This window comes from Mus musculus, chromosome 3 (genome assembly GCF_000001635.26).
Source record: "Mus musculus strain C57BL/6J chromosome 3, GRCm38.p6 C57BL/6J".
NCBI lineage: Eukaryota > Metazoa > Chordata > Mammalia > Rodentia > Muridae > Mus > Mus musculus.
In genome coordinates this window covers 75,939,405-75,957,534 of record NC_000069.6, presented here as the reverse complement: position 1 = coordinate 75,957,534, position 18,130 = coordinate 75,939,405, and the positions used below count along the sequence as shown (strand labels likewise).

General features: G+C 43.6%; 1 protein-coding gene across 3 annotated transcripts in view; it reads left to right on the top strand.

Moving 5' to 3' along the window:
* The first annotated feature begins 578 nt into the window (after nucleotides 1-578).
* The window catches only part of Golim4 (golgi integral membrane protein 4), an 80,774-nt gene continuing 63,222 nt past the window's right edge, over nucleotides 579-18,130 (top strand). For 2 of the 3 annotated variants that reach the window (NM_175193.6, NM_001291069.1), the window contains exon 1: nucleotides 586-1,423. In NM_175193.6, coding sequence (NP_780402.1) covers nucleotides 1,237-1,423 — 187 coding nt within the window. In that variant the 5' untranslated portion in view covers nucleotides 586-1,236. Of the gene's footprint in view, nucleotides 1,424-18,130 lie in introns of all 3 variants that reach the window. The other variant, XM_006502145.2, reaches the window with a different exon arrangement.

Here is an 18,130-nt window from a genome sequence, read left to right as displayed (position 1 = left end):
TCTTTCCTTCTGCCAACAAAGTGCTTTCCCCACCCCATGTAGACAGTCAAGTGAGCTTCAGGGTCCCAGCTTACTTTCTACCATTTTTGCACATAGCCTAGTGCCTCTAATGGGACAAGACTCAGTAGGCAGTCCTTGAGAGAATGTGAGAAGAACAAAGTGTTCATAAGCTGAACTCATTATGTAGGGTAAGAAATGAGCAGGGCTAAGCAGAGTGCACCCACGGTTGCTTTGCGGTTGTTGGTGTGCATATAAGCACTGTACTCTTGCTCCACGTGCATTCCAAGTGCTGGGACATACATGCACACACATGCGCAATGATCACCAAGCCTCAGGCCAGGACAAGTCCCTAGCCCTCCCAACCAGGCTCCTCCACCCCTCCGCACCCATCCAGGCTCCACGTGGGCGCACCCAGGCGCCAGGCGGCCGCGCGGCCCACGGAGCTCAGAGCCTGCCCAGAGCTGAGAGGGTAGGCGCGGCCCGGGGCGGGACGGACAAAGCTGGCGTCCAATGGAGCCCAGCATTAGCTCCCCGAAAGGAGGGAGCGGTGGCTTGCGCGGGCCCAATGAGCGGGGAGCCCGAGTGGGACTTCCTCCCGGAATCCCGTTGGCCATGATAGCGGGGCCGTGGGTGACACGTAAGTTGGGTGGGAGGTGGCGGGCGGCTGGAGCTTCCAGATCAGTGACACCAGCCCACCACCCCCCTTAACCTGACCAGACCAACCAGTCCCCATCTCTTCATCAATACCGAGGGACCGTTCAAGGGGACGCCGCCTGGAGCCAGGTCCCTTTGTTGGGCGCGCGTCCCCTACCAGTGGTAGCGACAAAGTCCAGCAGCGGGAGCCGGCGCGAGGGGCGGGGACTGACGGTGGGGACAGCGAGGCCAAAAAGTGGGGAGTAGGGAAAACCAAGCCGGCTGCGCGCGGGGACCAGTAGCAAGGGCAGCGGGCTCTGAAGTATGCAAAGAGACTCCACGCGGGCCCAGCCACTCGCGGAAATCCGACATCGCAGAAGTTTGGTGGCTGCTGGCCGGGTGGCGTCGATGACCTGGCGCCCAGCCGGCCGCGGGGGCTGAGCGGCCGCCTCTTCCTCTCTGGTCCGGCTTTTGTGTCTCGCGTCTTCTGCTCATGCCGTGTCCAGCTACTTCTCGCGGTGGCCGTTGCTGAGCTGTCCGACGCAGCCGAGGACCGAGGACACGACGGCTCCCGCCGCCGCAGCGCGGGGCACAGGAGGGACTATGGGAAACGGGATGTGCTCCCGAAAGCAGAAGCGGATCTTCCAGACGCTGCTGCTTCTCACGGTGGTCTTCGGCTTCCTCTATGGCGCGATGCTCTACTTGGAACTGCAGACGCAGCTGCGCAAAGCTGAGGCAGTGGCGCTCAAGTACCAGCAGCACCAGGACTCTCTCTCTGCCCAGTTGCAAGGTACAGTTAAGGGGAAGCGCACCGCCAACTTCTCTCTGAGCTGGTGCTGGTGCTGGAAAAGTAGCTTGGTGGATAGTTAGTTGGCTTTGCAGGTACCACTCATTGACCTTCTGGCGCATCTGAGGGAGCGGCCGCGGGGATGTTGGCTTCTGAGCGTATGTGTGGGAGATAATATCCTGATTTTCCAGCTTCCTCCCAGGAGTTATCTTTGAAATCCACAGCACCAGCGCACGGTCCTGCCTGGCGTTTGGTGGGTACATACAACACCAAGTCTTTTACCCGAAGCACTTGTCAAAGGCCCAGCTGCAATCTAGGCAAACAGCCCTTCTGCTACATCTGCCAATCCTTTCCCAAGAGGCAAGCCTTGGTTTGTAGACATAAAGAATTATGCAGACATTTTCTAACCCGTGTTCTTTTTCAAGGGGGGAAAAAAGAGACTATATACACTAGTGACTCATGAACGGAACCTGCAAGCTTGTGTTGTGATTAGTGCTCTTGTTATTACGTTTGTTCATTTAGTAGTTAACTTGAGAAATGTTGGGAGTGATGGTAAAGTCCACACCACCACTTGACTGTAGGTTATCCTACAGATATTTGCTTTTAAAAGGCTTGTCTCCCTGGAGAAACCTTTATTTAGCTGATCTGTAGAACCCTGTGTGTGCATCTTCAGGAAGGCACACGCGTGTTTTAGAGTTAGCTGTGAGAAGTCTAAAAGAAGAAACATAAAATTTCCCTTTGCCAGCCACAGACGACTCAGCTTGGGCAAGGTGTTCGCAGCTCGTAGCCTTTCATTTTAAGAATCACACTGAGTTTCCACGGTCTAGATGATTCCCGAGTGAGTGCATGGAAACACTTTGTGGTTCCATTAAGGTCATACTCGTTGTATGCATTTTTATGAATGATTTGGCCTGTCTTGCTGGTTTGTTTTCACCACTCATGAAGCTCTCTCTCTCTCCAATACAAAGCAAGTGAGAAATAAAGTCCTACCTAAATGCTGACCATCCTTGCTGTGAATGCAAATATAGCTTATTGAATCATCCTGGGCAAAAATAAGCTGAAGGGGGTATTTCTGACAGTGGGTGTGTGTACAAATATAAAACAGATCCTTTGCTTTGACCGAGCTATGCAGAGCATTTTCTAGTAAGAGACTTAAGATGGGAGAAATGATATGCAATTATTTGCTTGGTCTGATTTGTTTGTCCCAACTTAAAAGAAAAGAAAGTATTTTTAGCATCTTGGTGCTGCATGGCTCCAGCCAATGAAAATATGTGGCTGGGCTTCCTTCAGAGGGAAAGCTTGTTTTTGATAGTTTTTATATTTAAAAGAAAAAGTTTAAAGTATGGAAATTTACCTATGAGTTGTTGGTATGAGAACGGTGGATACTTGCTTATTTATTTAGAAAATCATGCCTTCCACATGAGTTTTAGTGTGTGTGTGTGTGTGTGTGTTTGTGTGTGTGTGTGTGTGTGTGGTGAGATGGCCAATGTTTGTTTTTCACTCTCCACCTTATTTCTTGAGACAGGGTCACTTGATTCAAGCTTTGATCTCACTGATTCAGCTAGACTGTCTGGCCAGTGAGCTCCAAGGATATTCGGTTTTCACCCCCTACGGCCCAGCACCCAGATTCCAGGCACACACCACTACACCTGGGTTCTTACACTGGTCCTGGGGATCCAAACTGAGGTAGTCAAACTTGCATAGCAAGCAAGCACTTGCCTGGCTGAGCTGTTGAGCCATAGTGTACTGTGCCCCTGAAATGTTACTTAACTGTTGCCTTGGCCTTGCAACAGTTGCAATGATTGTGTAGGAAGAATTAGTTCACAAGCTGGCTAAAGTTTCTGCTTATTTAAACACACACACACACACATACACACACACACACACACATTCAGGCTTGCTTTTAGCAACATTAATGTCCACGTCTGTGTCTCTGTGCTGTTTAATAAGGAACAGTTTCTGAAAGCATGCAGCTCTTGTTTTTCCTTCCCTAGGACAGATGGTATTTTACCCTGTGATGCCACACACACCACCATCATAGATGAGCTTTCAGAGTGTCTGATTTCATTCTTTTTTTTCCCCCCATTATTTATTTACTTGTTTGTTTTTGATGTGTATGTCTACATGTGAGTGTTCATGAGTGCAGAACTCGTAGACTAATGTCATCTGTCTCTTCCCATTTGTTCTTTCTCCACCTTTACATTTTGAGATGGCATCTTCCACTGAACCTGAGCCGGTTATTGATTTAGCTAGGCTGGCTGGCTTTGGGTATCTGCGGGTCTCTCCGCCACAGCCATAGGGTTAGAGAGAAAAGTGTAGGTCTGCAGGCCGCACTTTACTGCCTGCACCATCTCCTGAAACTCTCCCTCCCTCCCTCCTGTCTCTCTGTCCCTCTCACCTTTGTTTAAGCCTTGCTTAGGTAAATGAGATAGATCTCTTAACATGACTTGGATAAAGGTCAGCGTTAATTTTGAGTGGCCTTCTTTTAAAACATGACTCTTGGAAAAGTTGAAGTAACAGTGTCTGTGTCAAGTGGTACGCAGGTGTTAAGAGAGCATAGTTAAGCTATCTTCATTACTCCAGGGTCCTTTGAATGGAGGTTACTCTTTTTGTAAAGTAGTCTCATAATTGGAGTTGGAGAATGACATGGAAAGGATCAGAGACCAAATGACCTTCTCCACAAAAATTCCATGACAATATCTTCTGCATCTATTTGTCTATCTATATAGCTATATACCTTATCTATCTATCAAATAGCTAGCTAGCTATCAACTATCTATTATCTATCTATCAATCATCTATCATCTATCTTCTATTAATAATCTATGTGTCATCTATGTATCTATCAATAATCTATATATCTAGCTCCCAGCCCAGAACCTTAAATATACCAAAGACTAGCGTGGAGATCGCATACGGCTGGCAGAAGGTGTACCAACCTTTGTCCAGAGCAGTGTTTATTTAACATTTGAACGTTTTCTCTTGCTGCTTTCAAGGGAGCCACATGCCTCCTGTTCTGCAAGCAGTCTGCCTCTGGCTAGACTCCCCATTTGGAGCACCTTGCAACTCCCATATCAATTAAATCCCATCTGTGGGGGTGGAACCCAGGCTTCAACCAACAATCTTTACTGCTCCCTAGGTGATTCCAGGAGCAGCCATGGTTAAGAACCCTGGCTCTCTAATCTTAATGCTAAGCCACTTCAAACATCCTCTTTACATGCTTGGCCCCGAGGGTGTTTCCCTCTCTTATCCTGGGCATGTGATTAGAAACAGACTGGTTTCTGGACCGGGTTTCAAACTCTAGTTCTGCTACTTTTTGTGTGAAGTCAGACCTAATTTTTCTTCTTTATCAAATGGAGATTAGAGTGACTCATTTCGTCAGGGCTGTTCTAAGTATGAGCCAAAATAATATGCACAGTACCCTTAACACAAACATAGAGACTCTTATCTTTTCTCTTCCCAGCTTGGTCTTAGGCCCAGTGTTGAGATTGGCTAACTTCTTTGTACAGGTATATACCCGTCTTTGTTTCTAAGCAAGCATCAGGAAAATAAATAAACTGGCATAAGCTGGTGCACTTTACCCTGGACAAGGAAAGGCTCTTCCTTGACAACTTAAACACATAATTAGTCTTTGGTTACTGGTTAACCCCTCTGAATCACAGTACATTAGCAGAGGTGTGCAGCTTCTGAGCTAATGATAGTACGAAGGTCTGGAATAAGATGGAGCTAGCACACATTGAAGACTATTCAGTGTGCTCTCTGGAAACCCTGTCCCCTGTTATGAGAGTGATGACCACATACCACTGAAGAAGAGCTATATAATATTTTATATGCTCTAAATTCAAACAAGTACGTTGTAATTATTTAGAAGAAAGGAGTTGTATGTAAAAACCCCATTTGTTACTTAAATTTGCTGGCACGAGGGAGGACAAAATCCCATCCTGACCAGGGAGGTATTGTGCTATGGCCTCCAAAGCTCCTAATTTGCTTTAAAACAAAAAGCCCTTCAATTCAAGCCCAGGCTCTTTAGTGCCCTTCCTCTTTCCTCCTGGTGCCTGACATATAAATGGTACTTGGCAACAGCAGGTGTATAAAGAGACACGCTTATTGAGAGACTGCAGTGCTATTCCTTGATACTGGCTTGTGAGGCAGAGGGCATCAATTTGTTGTGCTTTCTCCTAGCTGGGTGATCGTCGACATAAAGTTAGCTACCCTCTCACAGCACTGTTGCATATAGATTTCAGGATAATTGTCTTATAGGTTTCCATGTGGCCCAATATCTAGTGTGCTATGTCAGATGAATGGTGCTTGCATTTAGATTAACTTTAGAGGCTTCTGTGCTGCAGAGTTCTTCACAGATTTCTTCTGTCATTCATTCTTCAGGTGTGCCAAAAATGGACAGTGTTTTTTGTAGGCACAGTAGTTTCCCTGTGCCAAGTTAAGACGTGTAACATCAATTAAACATTACCTTGAGTAGCCATCTGTATTCATATGTATCTTACACTTAAAAAGAGGTGATTCTTTAAAAATACTGATGTGGTTTAGATGTGAAATTTGCCCCTTGGGCTATGTGCTTGACCAGTTGACTGTCAGGTGGCGGTGCTGTTGTTAAAAAGTTGTGAAAGTTTTAACTGGAAGTGGCTCACTGTGTGGAATGGGGGAAGGAATAGCTCCCTCTGATTTCAGGTGAGCCCTATGGTTAGTGGAGTATGAAGAGTTCCAGTCTCACTACCCATCACCATGCCTACCTGAACACAGTGGACTGTGCTTTCCCTAACTGTGAGACTAATAAATCCCTCCTCCTTAATGTTGTGCCTGTGAAGCCTTTCATTACGACAACAAGGAAGGCAATTAATAGATGTTTATCTCTTAACCTATAAAATTCATTCCCTAATTAAATGATAAAAGCTTATAAATACGTCATGCAACACCAAGTAAAGAATTCTGTCCCCTGTAAATGACAGGAACAAGAATCTACAGCCATCTGTGAATGTGGCTTCAGCCATCGATAGTCTGTGATAAGGGAAATAACGGTTGAGTATGTCAAAATTGTTCACAGCATAGAGGCCTCTCGTGTGAACTCCAGAGAGATAGGCAACCTCTTCCTTGACCTTGCTTAGTTTTCCTGTCTTTGCAAAGAACATTGTTCCCTAGACACTGGCTGAAAGAATCCAAGAGTTAAAGAAATGAGGACTGACAATTAACTGAACGTGAAGTGGACCAAGAATGAGAGTGTTGAGGGGACTATAGTAGGGGGGAGACTGGGAAAGGGATCAGTAGTGGCTGGTGAGTGTTCAGCACTATAATTCTTGCTTAGAATTTCATGTTCTTTTTGTTTGTTTGGTTGGTTTGTTTCTGTTTTTCCGAGACTGGGTTTCTCTGTATAGCTCTGGCTGTCCTGGACTCACTCTGTAGTCCAGGCTGGTCTCGAACTCAGAAATCTGCCTCCCAAGTGCTGGGATTAACGGCGTGCACCTCCACTGTCCAGCTAGAATTTCATGTTCTTAAAAAAGAAAAAAGATGGCGTGAGAGCCACAAGAGAGGGAGAAGGGAGACTGGGCTTTGAGGTTAAAGATGACACGAAGGCTACTCTTGAAACACTCACATAAGTCCAGAACATTAGGCAAGCAGCTCATTATGACACTGGGCAGCAGCTGCTGGATGCATTGGGCTTTGTCTCACTGGGATGCCTCTTATTCTATGTATTTGGTGTGACTACTCCAAGTTTAAATGGAACAAATTCAGAACGTGGTGTCCAGTTTTGCTGAAACTTTATGACCCTCTTGCTATCTTACTTTTTCTTTCTTTCTTTCTTTCTTTCTTTCTTTCTTTCTTTCTTTCTTTCTTTCTCCTCTCCTCTCTCTCTCTCTCTCTCTCTCTCTCTCTCTCTCTCTCTCTCTCTCTCTCTCTCTCTCTCTCTCTTCCATTTTTTGATCCTGTTTTAGGGAAGAAAAATACATAACATCTTACACAACAGAAACTTAGAGTTATTGCTTTTCATGTAGACCAAAAAGTACTTATGTTCTATCATGGAGGAGAAAACATATTTGTCACTTTTGCTGCTAGGTGGTATGTGGGATTCATAGACTTGTTTAAAGTGGAAGTTCTGTGTGTCTGTCATATGGTCAAAGACGAATGGTAAACCTCTTTTCTTCTGAGAGTAAATTTGTTCTGGTGGAATTTTGAACTCTATTTCTACCACTAATGGTATTTCATAACATTTATTTAGGGCCCACGATGCCAAGGTATCCTGTTGAGCGCCACTTCAGACATAAGGAACAGTCTGGGATTTGCAGGTGTAAGCACTTGGCCATGTCAAGATGAGGTCTATTGAAATGAAGTGTCAAACCCCAGTGTAACCTCCTGTCTAGGTTGCTTCTTTCATGAGCTTAGTGCTTCTCATAATCACATAAATGTGTTCTGAGAAAGTCAGAATCAAAGGAGGATTTCAATAAAAGTCGAAGAAGTAATTAAAATATGAAGATTCAAATAAAAATTAGACTAAGAAGGAAGAGGTGTCACTGTCTGCAGCAGTCTGTCAGGGTTTCAGGCATGGGCTGCCACACGACGAGTTGATGTTTAGATAAAGCAGATGCTTCCTGAAGTAACACTGAATCACAATGTACAATACTTACAGTCCCTACTCGAGGCTGTTCGACTCTTTCCACAAGTGTTTCATAAAAAGACAACTTCAGGCAAATGACAATGTAGATTTGTTTTATAATCTATAATCTCATTAAACAATCCATTGTCATTCATTAATGTAGTACACATCACCCTTCCCATTTCCAAGGCAGTGGGTAGAATTTTCTTATCAGAAGTCTGTCTTAGGTGAAGAGAGACACTTGGCAGCCCCTCTTTTGATAGGTGTTGACTGGCCTGGGGAGACTTCAGGTGAGGATGTCTGAAGGCTTGAGGTTTAGGAATGCACTAACTGGTCAGATATGACTGAATTTCTCAGTTCCCTACATTTTGAGATGGATAATTCACTCACCATGTTATTCAAGCTGAGCCCAGAGCCACATACCATTTGAATTGAGAAAGCAGCATTGCCCATTGGCCTGTGCTCCCTGAAGGCGAGAAGCAGCCCCCTTTTGGTTTCAATTATAATGGTATTGCTATTTTTAACCAATGCTGTATGCTTCCAAATGAAATGTTTATGCTCTTTGTTTTCATTGCCCCATGAATGGTTAGACTGAAAACATGGCTGCCCATCATTGCTCATCACTAATAAGCCTTTGCTAAATGGCCTCACAGCCTGGAGGGACAAGCCTAGGAGATAAATCGCTTTGTGACTGACTGTCTGACATTTAGAAAATATTGCTTTAACTATTTTTCACACATGACTCAGTGTGGTAGTGAGTGGGACCCTGAAAGTTGCAGTGTCATTGTGAAGCATAGGTACTGTAAAGCATTTGAATGATGTAATTTGCTTTCACTGGAGGATAAGTGAATCAAAAATTAGAATCACTTTAGTGGAGTCAAATACTCCATCTCCTAGCTTTCATTTCACTTAATGTGTGTGTGTTATTAATTGAGGTTTTGTTACAAACCACAAAACCTTTTGTAAATAGTGGTCTTCAAGAGAGCTTTGGCATTTCTTATAAGATCTCTTAAGTATAGGTGCAATGCTAAAATAAATATAAACAGATTACAGTTGGGCAGATGATAATTATTTGGTTATTTAACTCTGAATGTAGCAATTCATCATGTTTACATTACAGAGATTTTATGTTATAAACATAGTTTCAGTGATACTGATTCAACTATTCAGCGGTTTTGGTTTTGTTTATATTGTGTTGGGAGGGTAATTGTACACATGTCTGTGCCTGTATACAGAGGTCAGATGTCAGCACTGTACTTGACTTTTAAAAATTTGTGTGTGTGTATACATGTGTGTGATGTAGGGGTATGATGTGGGTCAATGTGTATGTTCATGTGTGAGTGCAGGGACACACATGCCAGAGTGTGCAAGGACAGGTCATAGGACAACCCTGGGAATCAGTCTGTAACTTCCATCTTGTTTAGACAGTTTCACTTGTTTCTATCTCTCATTACACTAAGCTTGCTGGTCACCAGACTTCTAGGGATTCTCCTGTTTCTGACTCCTATCTCACATGATATGAACACTGGGATTACAGATGTGAGCTACAGCATCTGGCTTCAAGTGGATTCTGGAGAATCCAACTCAGTACCTTAGGCTTGTGGGCCCAGCATTTTCACCCTCTGAGGCATCTCACCCTTGCCTGGTTTGCTTGCATGGGTTTGGGGGGATTAAACCCTGGCCTTTATGAATGCCATAAACTGAGTCATAGATCCAGCTCCATTTGTTCAAGCTTTTCGTCAGCCCTGAGAGAGAATGTTAAATAGACTTGAAGTTCTATTTAGAGGTCCTGATGATGGTGTAAAACAAAGGAAGTAATATTGATGTCAAGAATCACTTTTATTCATGCAAGTGCATTACCTCGTCAACTTCTGCAAAGCAGTCCTTCTTATTGCATAAGTGAGTTAGGGCTCAAAATTCAGAAATCCAAGTTTAGTCTCAGTGTGGATGAGGCTCCCAGGGTGTTCTTTGATAGTTTCTTCAGTCTAACTTTACCTTTCCTCCTCCTCCTTGGAACTTCAAACCTAAAGGAAAAATGATGATCAGTTCTTAACACCGTCAACCTTCTCAAGACGGAAAGGATACACGAAGATGTTTGCATTCTGAGATGTCAATGGAAGGAAGGAATGAGGAAGTCACCGATGCACAGCAACTCTGAAATCCGAGGAGAGATATTTCTTTGGGTCGTCAGGCCTTCATCGTCACTCTCCAGGTCTTTTGTACCCTGGGGCTCTTGGTTATATCCTTGGAGTCGTGCACCCTGTATGTGCTTGCTGCTCTGCCATTTTTCCAGCATTCTCTGCCAGTGAAATGTGGGTGGGTCTATAGGCTCTTTTAATTTTATCCTCTTTCTCCCTGTTGGTCCAAGCTGGCCGTATTCTGATAAGAATCTTCTCAAAGAATTTGTGAGTTTTCTGCAACACTTTGTAGATTTTGTCTATTTGTGCCTGTCCCATTCATGCAGCTTCTAGAAAGCAGTCCTCTGCTGTGTGTCCACGCTGTGTGTCCACGCTGTGTGTCCACGCTGTGTGTCCACGCTGTGTGTCCACGCTGTGTGTCCACGCTGTGTGTCCACGCTGCTGTGTGTCCACGCTGCTGTGTGTCCACGCTGCTGTGTGTCCACGCTGTGTGTCCACGCTGTGTGTCCACGCTGTGTGTCCACGCTGTGTGTCCACGCTGCTGTGTGTCCACGCTGTGTGTCCACGCTGCTGTGTGTCCACGCTGCTGTGTGTCCACGCTGCTGTGTGTCCACGCTGTGTGTCCACGCTGTGTGTCCACGCTGCTGTGTGTCCACGCTGGGACAGATGAGCAACAGATCTCTTAAATGTCTACCTTTTTTAAGCTCATCAATAGACCATGAAACCTCCTAAGATCCAAACTTTGTCCTTACACTTCAGTGAGGAGGGTCTGTGTCAGTCTTTGGAGGCCCTTTGTTGTGGTATTCCTCCTCCTCCTCCTCCTCCTCCTTCTTCTTCTTCTTTTTTTAAATTTTTACATGGCTTTAACTGAAAGATTTCATAGCTACAAGCTGGGCTTCTATCTAATGATGTCATGCTTTTCCTGTAGTGTCATCATATGACCTTGTTTTCTGGCCTTGTCTTTCAAAAAAAATATTTATTCATTTCAGTGTGTCTGTGGGGAGTTACAGAGTGTGTGTGAATACATGACATGTGCACAGGAGCCCTAGGAGTCAGGAGAGTGTGTCATATCCAGATCCAGTGGAACGGGAGACAAAGATAGCTGTGAGCTGCCATATGGGAGCTAGGAACTGAACATGAGTCTTCTGAAAGAACAGCAAGGGCTTTTGACCACGGAGACATGTCTCCAGCCATGATGCTATCGTTTTTATTTTATAATTATGTGGCTGTCTAGAGAGACTGAAAGCCTTCAACCCATCAAGTCATGGGTTTCTTTTATTGCCTATCCATTTTTTTCCTACTATATACTACATGTAATCCTACAATAAAGGAAACCTGGTGAAATTGTCAGTGTTTTTTTTTTTTTTTCTAGGAAATCTCTTTAATCGGATCACTCAATTCATTTGGCAATTTTTACTCTCAGTATATCTGCAGGAGACAGTGGATCAAATAGCTACGTGGAAATGTGGGCAGTGATGAAAGTTCTGTGCTCCATCATTTCTAAATTCCAGTGAAATTTTTCTTTCTTATGTTTTAAAGGAGTCTGTCCATCCATCCAACCACATCCATCCATCCATCCATCCATCCATCCATCCATCCATCCATAGATTGTTATAAATTTCAAATTTCTCTAAACCATGTGTTCTAGTACTCTTTTTAACATGTACAGCTCTAAGCACATTCTCACATTTGTATTTACTTTATTTTTGAGGAAGGGTCTCACAATATAGCCTCCACTAGCCTGGACCTCTCTATGAAGACTGGATTGAACTCGGACTCAGGCTTCTGCTTCCCAGATGCTGGGCTCAAATGCGTACAACACCAACCATGTCTAAAGGTCTCCCACCTTTAGATTTTTATGGTGGCACCCTCCTCTAAAACCTGAATTAACTGTTTTTCTGTAAAGCATCACATCCCCAAACTAAATTGGCTCCAAAAGATAGTCATTGTTGCCACAGGGGTTCTGTAGCAAGTGAGTGAGTGAGTGAGCCACAGTGGCATTGTTAAGCAGGACTTGAGTCATCTCAGAACTTCACTGGAACTAAGGGCTGCTTCAGGGTTTACTTGGGTTGTCTGGAAGGTCTCGGAAGATTCTCTTCCAGTCTTGTGCTCATCCTGGACCCTTCATCAGACTATCTCAAAACATAATAGTGGGGAAGAAATCTGAGGGACTCAGGACATGTGTGGTATGGTAAAAAGACAGGCAAAATTAAGGGTATACAGAAGAAAGCAAAACCCTTTACTTGGATTCTAGCTTTTGTTTCCTGCTGGCCGAGGGTCAGAAATTTCTACACAGCCAACAAAGTCAAGCTTGCTTGCAGAAACAACATTCCCTGTCCCAAAAGATTCCTCCAACTAGGATGTTGTAAACAGCAGAAGAACTATGCTTGTTTAGCGCTCGAATGCCTGTGACCTGCCAGTGTAACCATACCCACACACCTCCTCCATCCATCGTTCTAAACAATGTGCCTCATGAAGCCACAGTTACACAAAGGAAACACACTACAAGAAATAAGAAAACTTCATACTGCTATACTTAATTTCTGAACTTCACTTACTATTTAAACCACAGTGCAGATTTCATCCTTTGGGCAATGTTAACTTAAGCCACAGAGTCGCAGAGCTGGCTATTGTAAAGCTGTCTGTATGTGACACTCTTAAGAAGCCTGGAACTACACTGGAGTGCACACTGTCCTGTCCTCTGTGCACCAGTCACTCAGTGCTAGTCCTTAAGTTGAAACCATGTACGATCCCTTATTTCTGCTTGAAAAGCTTGGTAACATCATTCATCCTTCTCTGTGAGTTGTCCTGAAATTCTTTCCTGTGGCACAGTCAAAACTTTGTACCTGAGTGAGTGTTCCCTGTAGACAGAACACCTCGGGCTACCTGCAGGAGTGCTGGCTGTGTCCTCCAAATATCAAAGATGAGAGAGGAGGTGTTTTAATTACAGGGAGCATCTTGGAAGCCATTTCTCATTTTTCCATATTCTGTTAGTTTGGAATAGACCATTGAGTTCTGTTTCCACCCAGGGGAGCATGGCTTTGGGATGTAGGGCCATTGGGAACTGGCATAATGTGAGATTTATTTGATTATTGCTATGTTGTTATTTGACAGTATCATTAAGACCTAAGCCATCATGAAATGGCATATATGGAGTTCTGCATTGGTACCATGCACTCTTCAAAATTATTTTCTTGGGTTATCTGACATAGTCATTTTATAAAATTATTTTAATATGCACTACAGTGTGATTTTAATTAAATTTCAAGCATATTAGCTATAAGTGGACACTGAAATCTCACTTTTGAGGACAAGTATTTAATATTTAGACCATTCAACCTTGGAAAATTAAAACCTTGTGATTGCTTGAAATTCAAATACAGGATATAGGCTTTTGCAGGAAACACTAAGGGGAAGACGTCACACACCTGGAAAGTTTCAAAGTTCCTCGTGAATAGTCACCACAACTGAATGTGACTGATCACTTAGACAGTAGAGAAGGAAGCAGTCGTTGTGTGGTCATTGAACAGGGTTTTCACATGCTTCTGTCTTATGAATTACAGTCCACATTGAAGATCTCATTTGGTGGAAGCTCTTTATTCTATAGAGTTTACTTCTTGTAGGAAGCCATCTTTGAAAGCAGCAGTGATTGCCTGACTGGTCATTTCTGGTTGTTCATTCAGCCCTACTTTGAAAGTCAAGTTTAACATTTTGCTATAAACAGTCTCACATAATATTAACAAAACCAAAAGTTCAGCCTAAAAGCATATTGGGGAAAAGTCATTTGATGTTTTCTGGATAATTATAATTCTAAGTTCAAAGTTTTCTCTGTCTCTGAAACATATCTCCATAACTTAGAATAGAGATAAGTGTTTCTACTTTCCATTTGACCTCCATTGGACTTTCTAAATATATTCTTTCTTTGTCTTCCTTCGGCTCTGCTGAAGTGTATTATCTGTTCTTATCACGTTTGTATCTGATATATCCTCTACCTAAAAGCACTTTACGGTTTAAGTCATCGCATATGATAATGGATTTCAGTATAGCATTTTAATAAACAGTAAGGCGTATGTGCTTGCTGTGTAAGTCTAATGACCTGTAGTTCAGATCTCCAGTCCTCACTTAAAAAGTCAGATGCAGGGATTGAGGACTGCATCCCCATAACAGAACGGGCAGGCACAAGAGAGGCCCTGGGGCTTGCTGGACCGCCAGTCAGCCAACTCCAGGATCAGTGAGAGACTCAAAACGTAAGGTGGAGAGCAGCAAATATCTCTGGCTTCTACCTGTGTACTCACACAGGAACCTGTGCACACCCACACCCACACCCACACACCTACACAAACACCTCTGTGATATTTGAGACATGCGTAGAGGGTATTTTGTTAAAAGCTGTGTGGGGCCATATTTGAGTCAAGACTTGAGAGTTGTACTCTATGCAGTGAGAAGCTGCTGTTCAATTTCTGTAGTATCTCCTAGTCGACTCCCACCAAATAGCACTGTGTGTATCAGATTGCTGCTCTGATACCAGCTGACACTGCCCTGTGACTTGCTGTGGTATTAGCGTGGATCACCCAGGTTTCTCTGGATATGTAATCTTCATTCCCTTCTGTGTTCCAAAAGTCAACATTAGGAAAAATTCTCTTGATGTTCGGTAATGTTGTATTGAGATTATGTAGAGAGGCTTTCAGGGAACCTGACATATGGTATTTTTCTTCTTAGCTCTGCGTTTGGCTCGGGTCCATCTGGCTTAAGCTCCGGGATGCTCTGTTTTGTTGAAAGTGTCCAAGGAAAAAGTAGCAGTTAGCTCGTTGAGATGATGGTATTTAGGAATGCATGTGAGATCTTGTGTGTAAATTCCAGGAAGTCAAGTCACCCGGAGGTTCCACAATAAGTATACTATGAATGAGCCTTTGGGGGCGGGCTGAACCTGTATAAAGAAAGTCTGTTTTGTTCTTACCCTTGGCCTCTAGATCGTCCCAAAACACCTCCTATTTCAAAACAGCTATTGCCTAAGACCATGGTGAGCGCCTGACCTGTAACCTTCCCTCTGTTGAGGTAGGATCTGTGAGAGTCCATGAACTTTCTGGAAACTTATGTCAGTTCTCTATAGGTCCCTTTGTTTCAGACAGAAACCAGCGTTTCAGTCAAACACTAAAAGCATCAATGACCTAAAGAAGGTTAAATCCTACCACTTTAGGGCAAATTCCTCCTTCTCAGGTTTTTCAAGTATATCTTAGAATTTTACCTCCTTTGTATCCAGCCTAGGAACACATTAGGAACAGATGGCTTCCTGGAGCCTAAGTCTATAATGAGTGGTTAGTGATAACTGTTACTCATATACCCAGAGCCTTAATCACCTAACTGCCATTCCCAATTAAATGAGAATCCTGATTAGAAATTTACATGGCATCTAAGGAATTGGCTGGCTAGAATTGATTAATAACAGTTTAGTAATTTAATACAAATATGTAATAAATAATAATAATGAAAACCAATGAACTGCTTAGTAATTTAATAACAAGTGATAATAAAAAATGGAACTTTCACAAAAAACTTATTATTTCAAGTGATGTTATTTGACTTGAAAATAAGCCTATGTCATTATTATTATGATTTTAAATGTAGGAAAATTGCAAACACACAGCAAGAATACTGACAAATTTAAAACTGGCATGCAGGCTACCTAATTTATAACACAGGTTTCTTACTAATATAATCAATTCTGTTTCCAATATTCCCTCATCCTGGAACTAAAAGTGAACTCTTAATTTCACAAAGTGGGTTGGACTCCTAGCTTGTCCCCTCAGAAAGCATGTAACTTCTCAGATTCTACCAGGGTTGAGAATATTCACAAAGTGAAGCCTGACCGAGCACACCTATACTTAGTGCCAATATTTACATGGCTAAGGCAGGAGAGTTATGAGTTACAGGTTAGCCAGGACTTCACAGTGTCTCTAAGAGCTGGTCTTCTTGGAGACCCCTTTCCATTTCTATTAGCTGTGTTTGCAGGCAGTGCTGATGGCTGTTTCAGCTACCAAGAAGAACTCACTGCCATGCCTTTTGCTTTCCTCATGGATCATCCTTTCATTGCTTTGCTGGGGGTCACACATCTGCTCTATCACTCAGCCTTGTTCTTTTGAGATGGAGGTCCTTCCTTCACTGAACCCAGAGCTAGGCAGCTTACCAAGAAGCTCTAGCAATTCTCCTGCCTCTGCTCTCCACAGAGCTGTGGTGACTCTCAGGTACTGGGCCATGTGTGGCTTTTCTTTCTTTCTTTTTATTGGTTATTTCATTTGTTTACATTTAAAATGTTATCCCCCTTCCCAGTTTCTCCTCTGCAAACACCTATCTCACTCCCCCTCCCCGCCCGCCCCCCCACGCTTCTATAAGGGAGCTCCCCACCCACGTACCCACACCTCCCTCACCACCCTAGCATTCCCCTATGCTGGGGCATTGATTCTCTAAAGGACCAAGGGCCTCCCTTCCCGTTGATGCCAGATAAGGCAATCCTGCACTACACAAGCAGCTGAAGCTTAGAGTGGAGCAGAGACTGAACAAAAGGCCATTCAAAGACTGCCCCACCTAGGGACAGTCTTCGAATCCCATCTATAGGCACCAAACCCAGATACTGTTGCTGATGCCAAGAAGTACTTGCTAACAAGAGCCTGGTATGGCTGTCCCCTGAGAGGCTCTGTCAGAGCCTGACCAATACAGATGTGGATGTTCATAAGCAACCATCAGACCGAGCACAGGAATCCTGAAAGAGGAGTTAGAGGAAGGACTGAAGGAGCTGAAGGGGTTTGTAATCCCATAGGAAGAACAACAATATGAACCAACCAGAGCCGCCAGAGCTCCCAGGGGCTAAACCACCAACCAAAGAGTACACATGGAGGGACCCATGGCTCCAGCTGCATATGTGGCTTTTAAAGTGGGTGCAGGAATCTGATCTCAGTTCCTCATGCTGGCATCGAAAGCACTCTGACCATTGGGGCCACCACTCCTGCCCCTAAATATAATCATCTGTAATTTTAATGTCATGATTTTTGCTAACGTAAGGCACATCTCAGGTCCTCGGCCTGTAAGTTACTTACTGCTGTGAGGGTTTGGAAAGAAAGAGCTAAATACTAGAGAGGTTCTGAGAGGATGCCAGATGTTTCCAGAAGTGTCACCTTCAGTTCATTTGGAGGACTCTTTGGTAAGTCATTGAAATAACCGAGGTTACAAAATCAGGATTTGGAAGGTTGGTTGGTTGGTTGGTTGGTTGGTTGGTTGGTTGGTTTGTTTGTTTGTTGGTTGGTTGGTTTTTAGTTACCTTTTCTAATCAAATAATGGCACACAGTAATAAAATAACAAAGCTAAGTTTGTCACAGTCAGTTTGGCTGTGATTTTCATCATTATGCAACTCCTACTACCTGGACCACAGACTGATGGTGGACACAGTTTTAGGTGTACTCTCCAAGTCTGTAGTGTCTAACTGGGGCTGCATGGATTGTGACCTAGGGACTATTTTCTTTGGGAAGATGACAGCGACACTGGACAGCCAGTGTTAGCACCTCTAATCTCTCCGGCCCAGTATGTCACATAGACTAGTCTAGAAATTATGGGGTGGTGGAGACTGCTAAGCGTGATGGAATTGCACTAATGTAACTATGGCAGGGAGTGCCTGAGTGATCACACACCTTTTACCACAATCACTTTCAAAATGCCTGTGGTTTGAAATCAAAGGAAAAAGTGACTGTATTTGAAAAATCCCTTTACAGTTATGTGACAGGAATTTAATGAAGCATAATGCCCAGTAACATAATTTAATCATATCTGTGCATATTTTGGTAGGAGAAGCAAACTTTGAATGAACAAGCCCCTGGAATAATTTCTAAGCAAAAGGAAATATAGCAAGCTTTTTTCCCAAAACACTGTAGATTACTTGGGCAAATAAACTTGCTTACTGAAAAGCTGCCAGCAAGAATT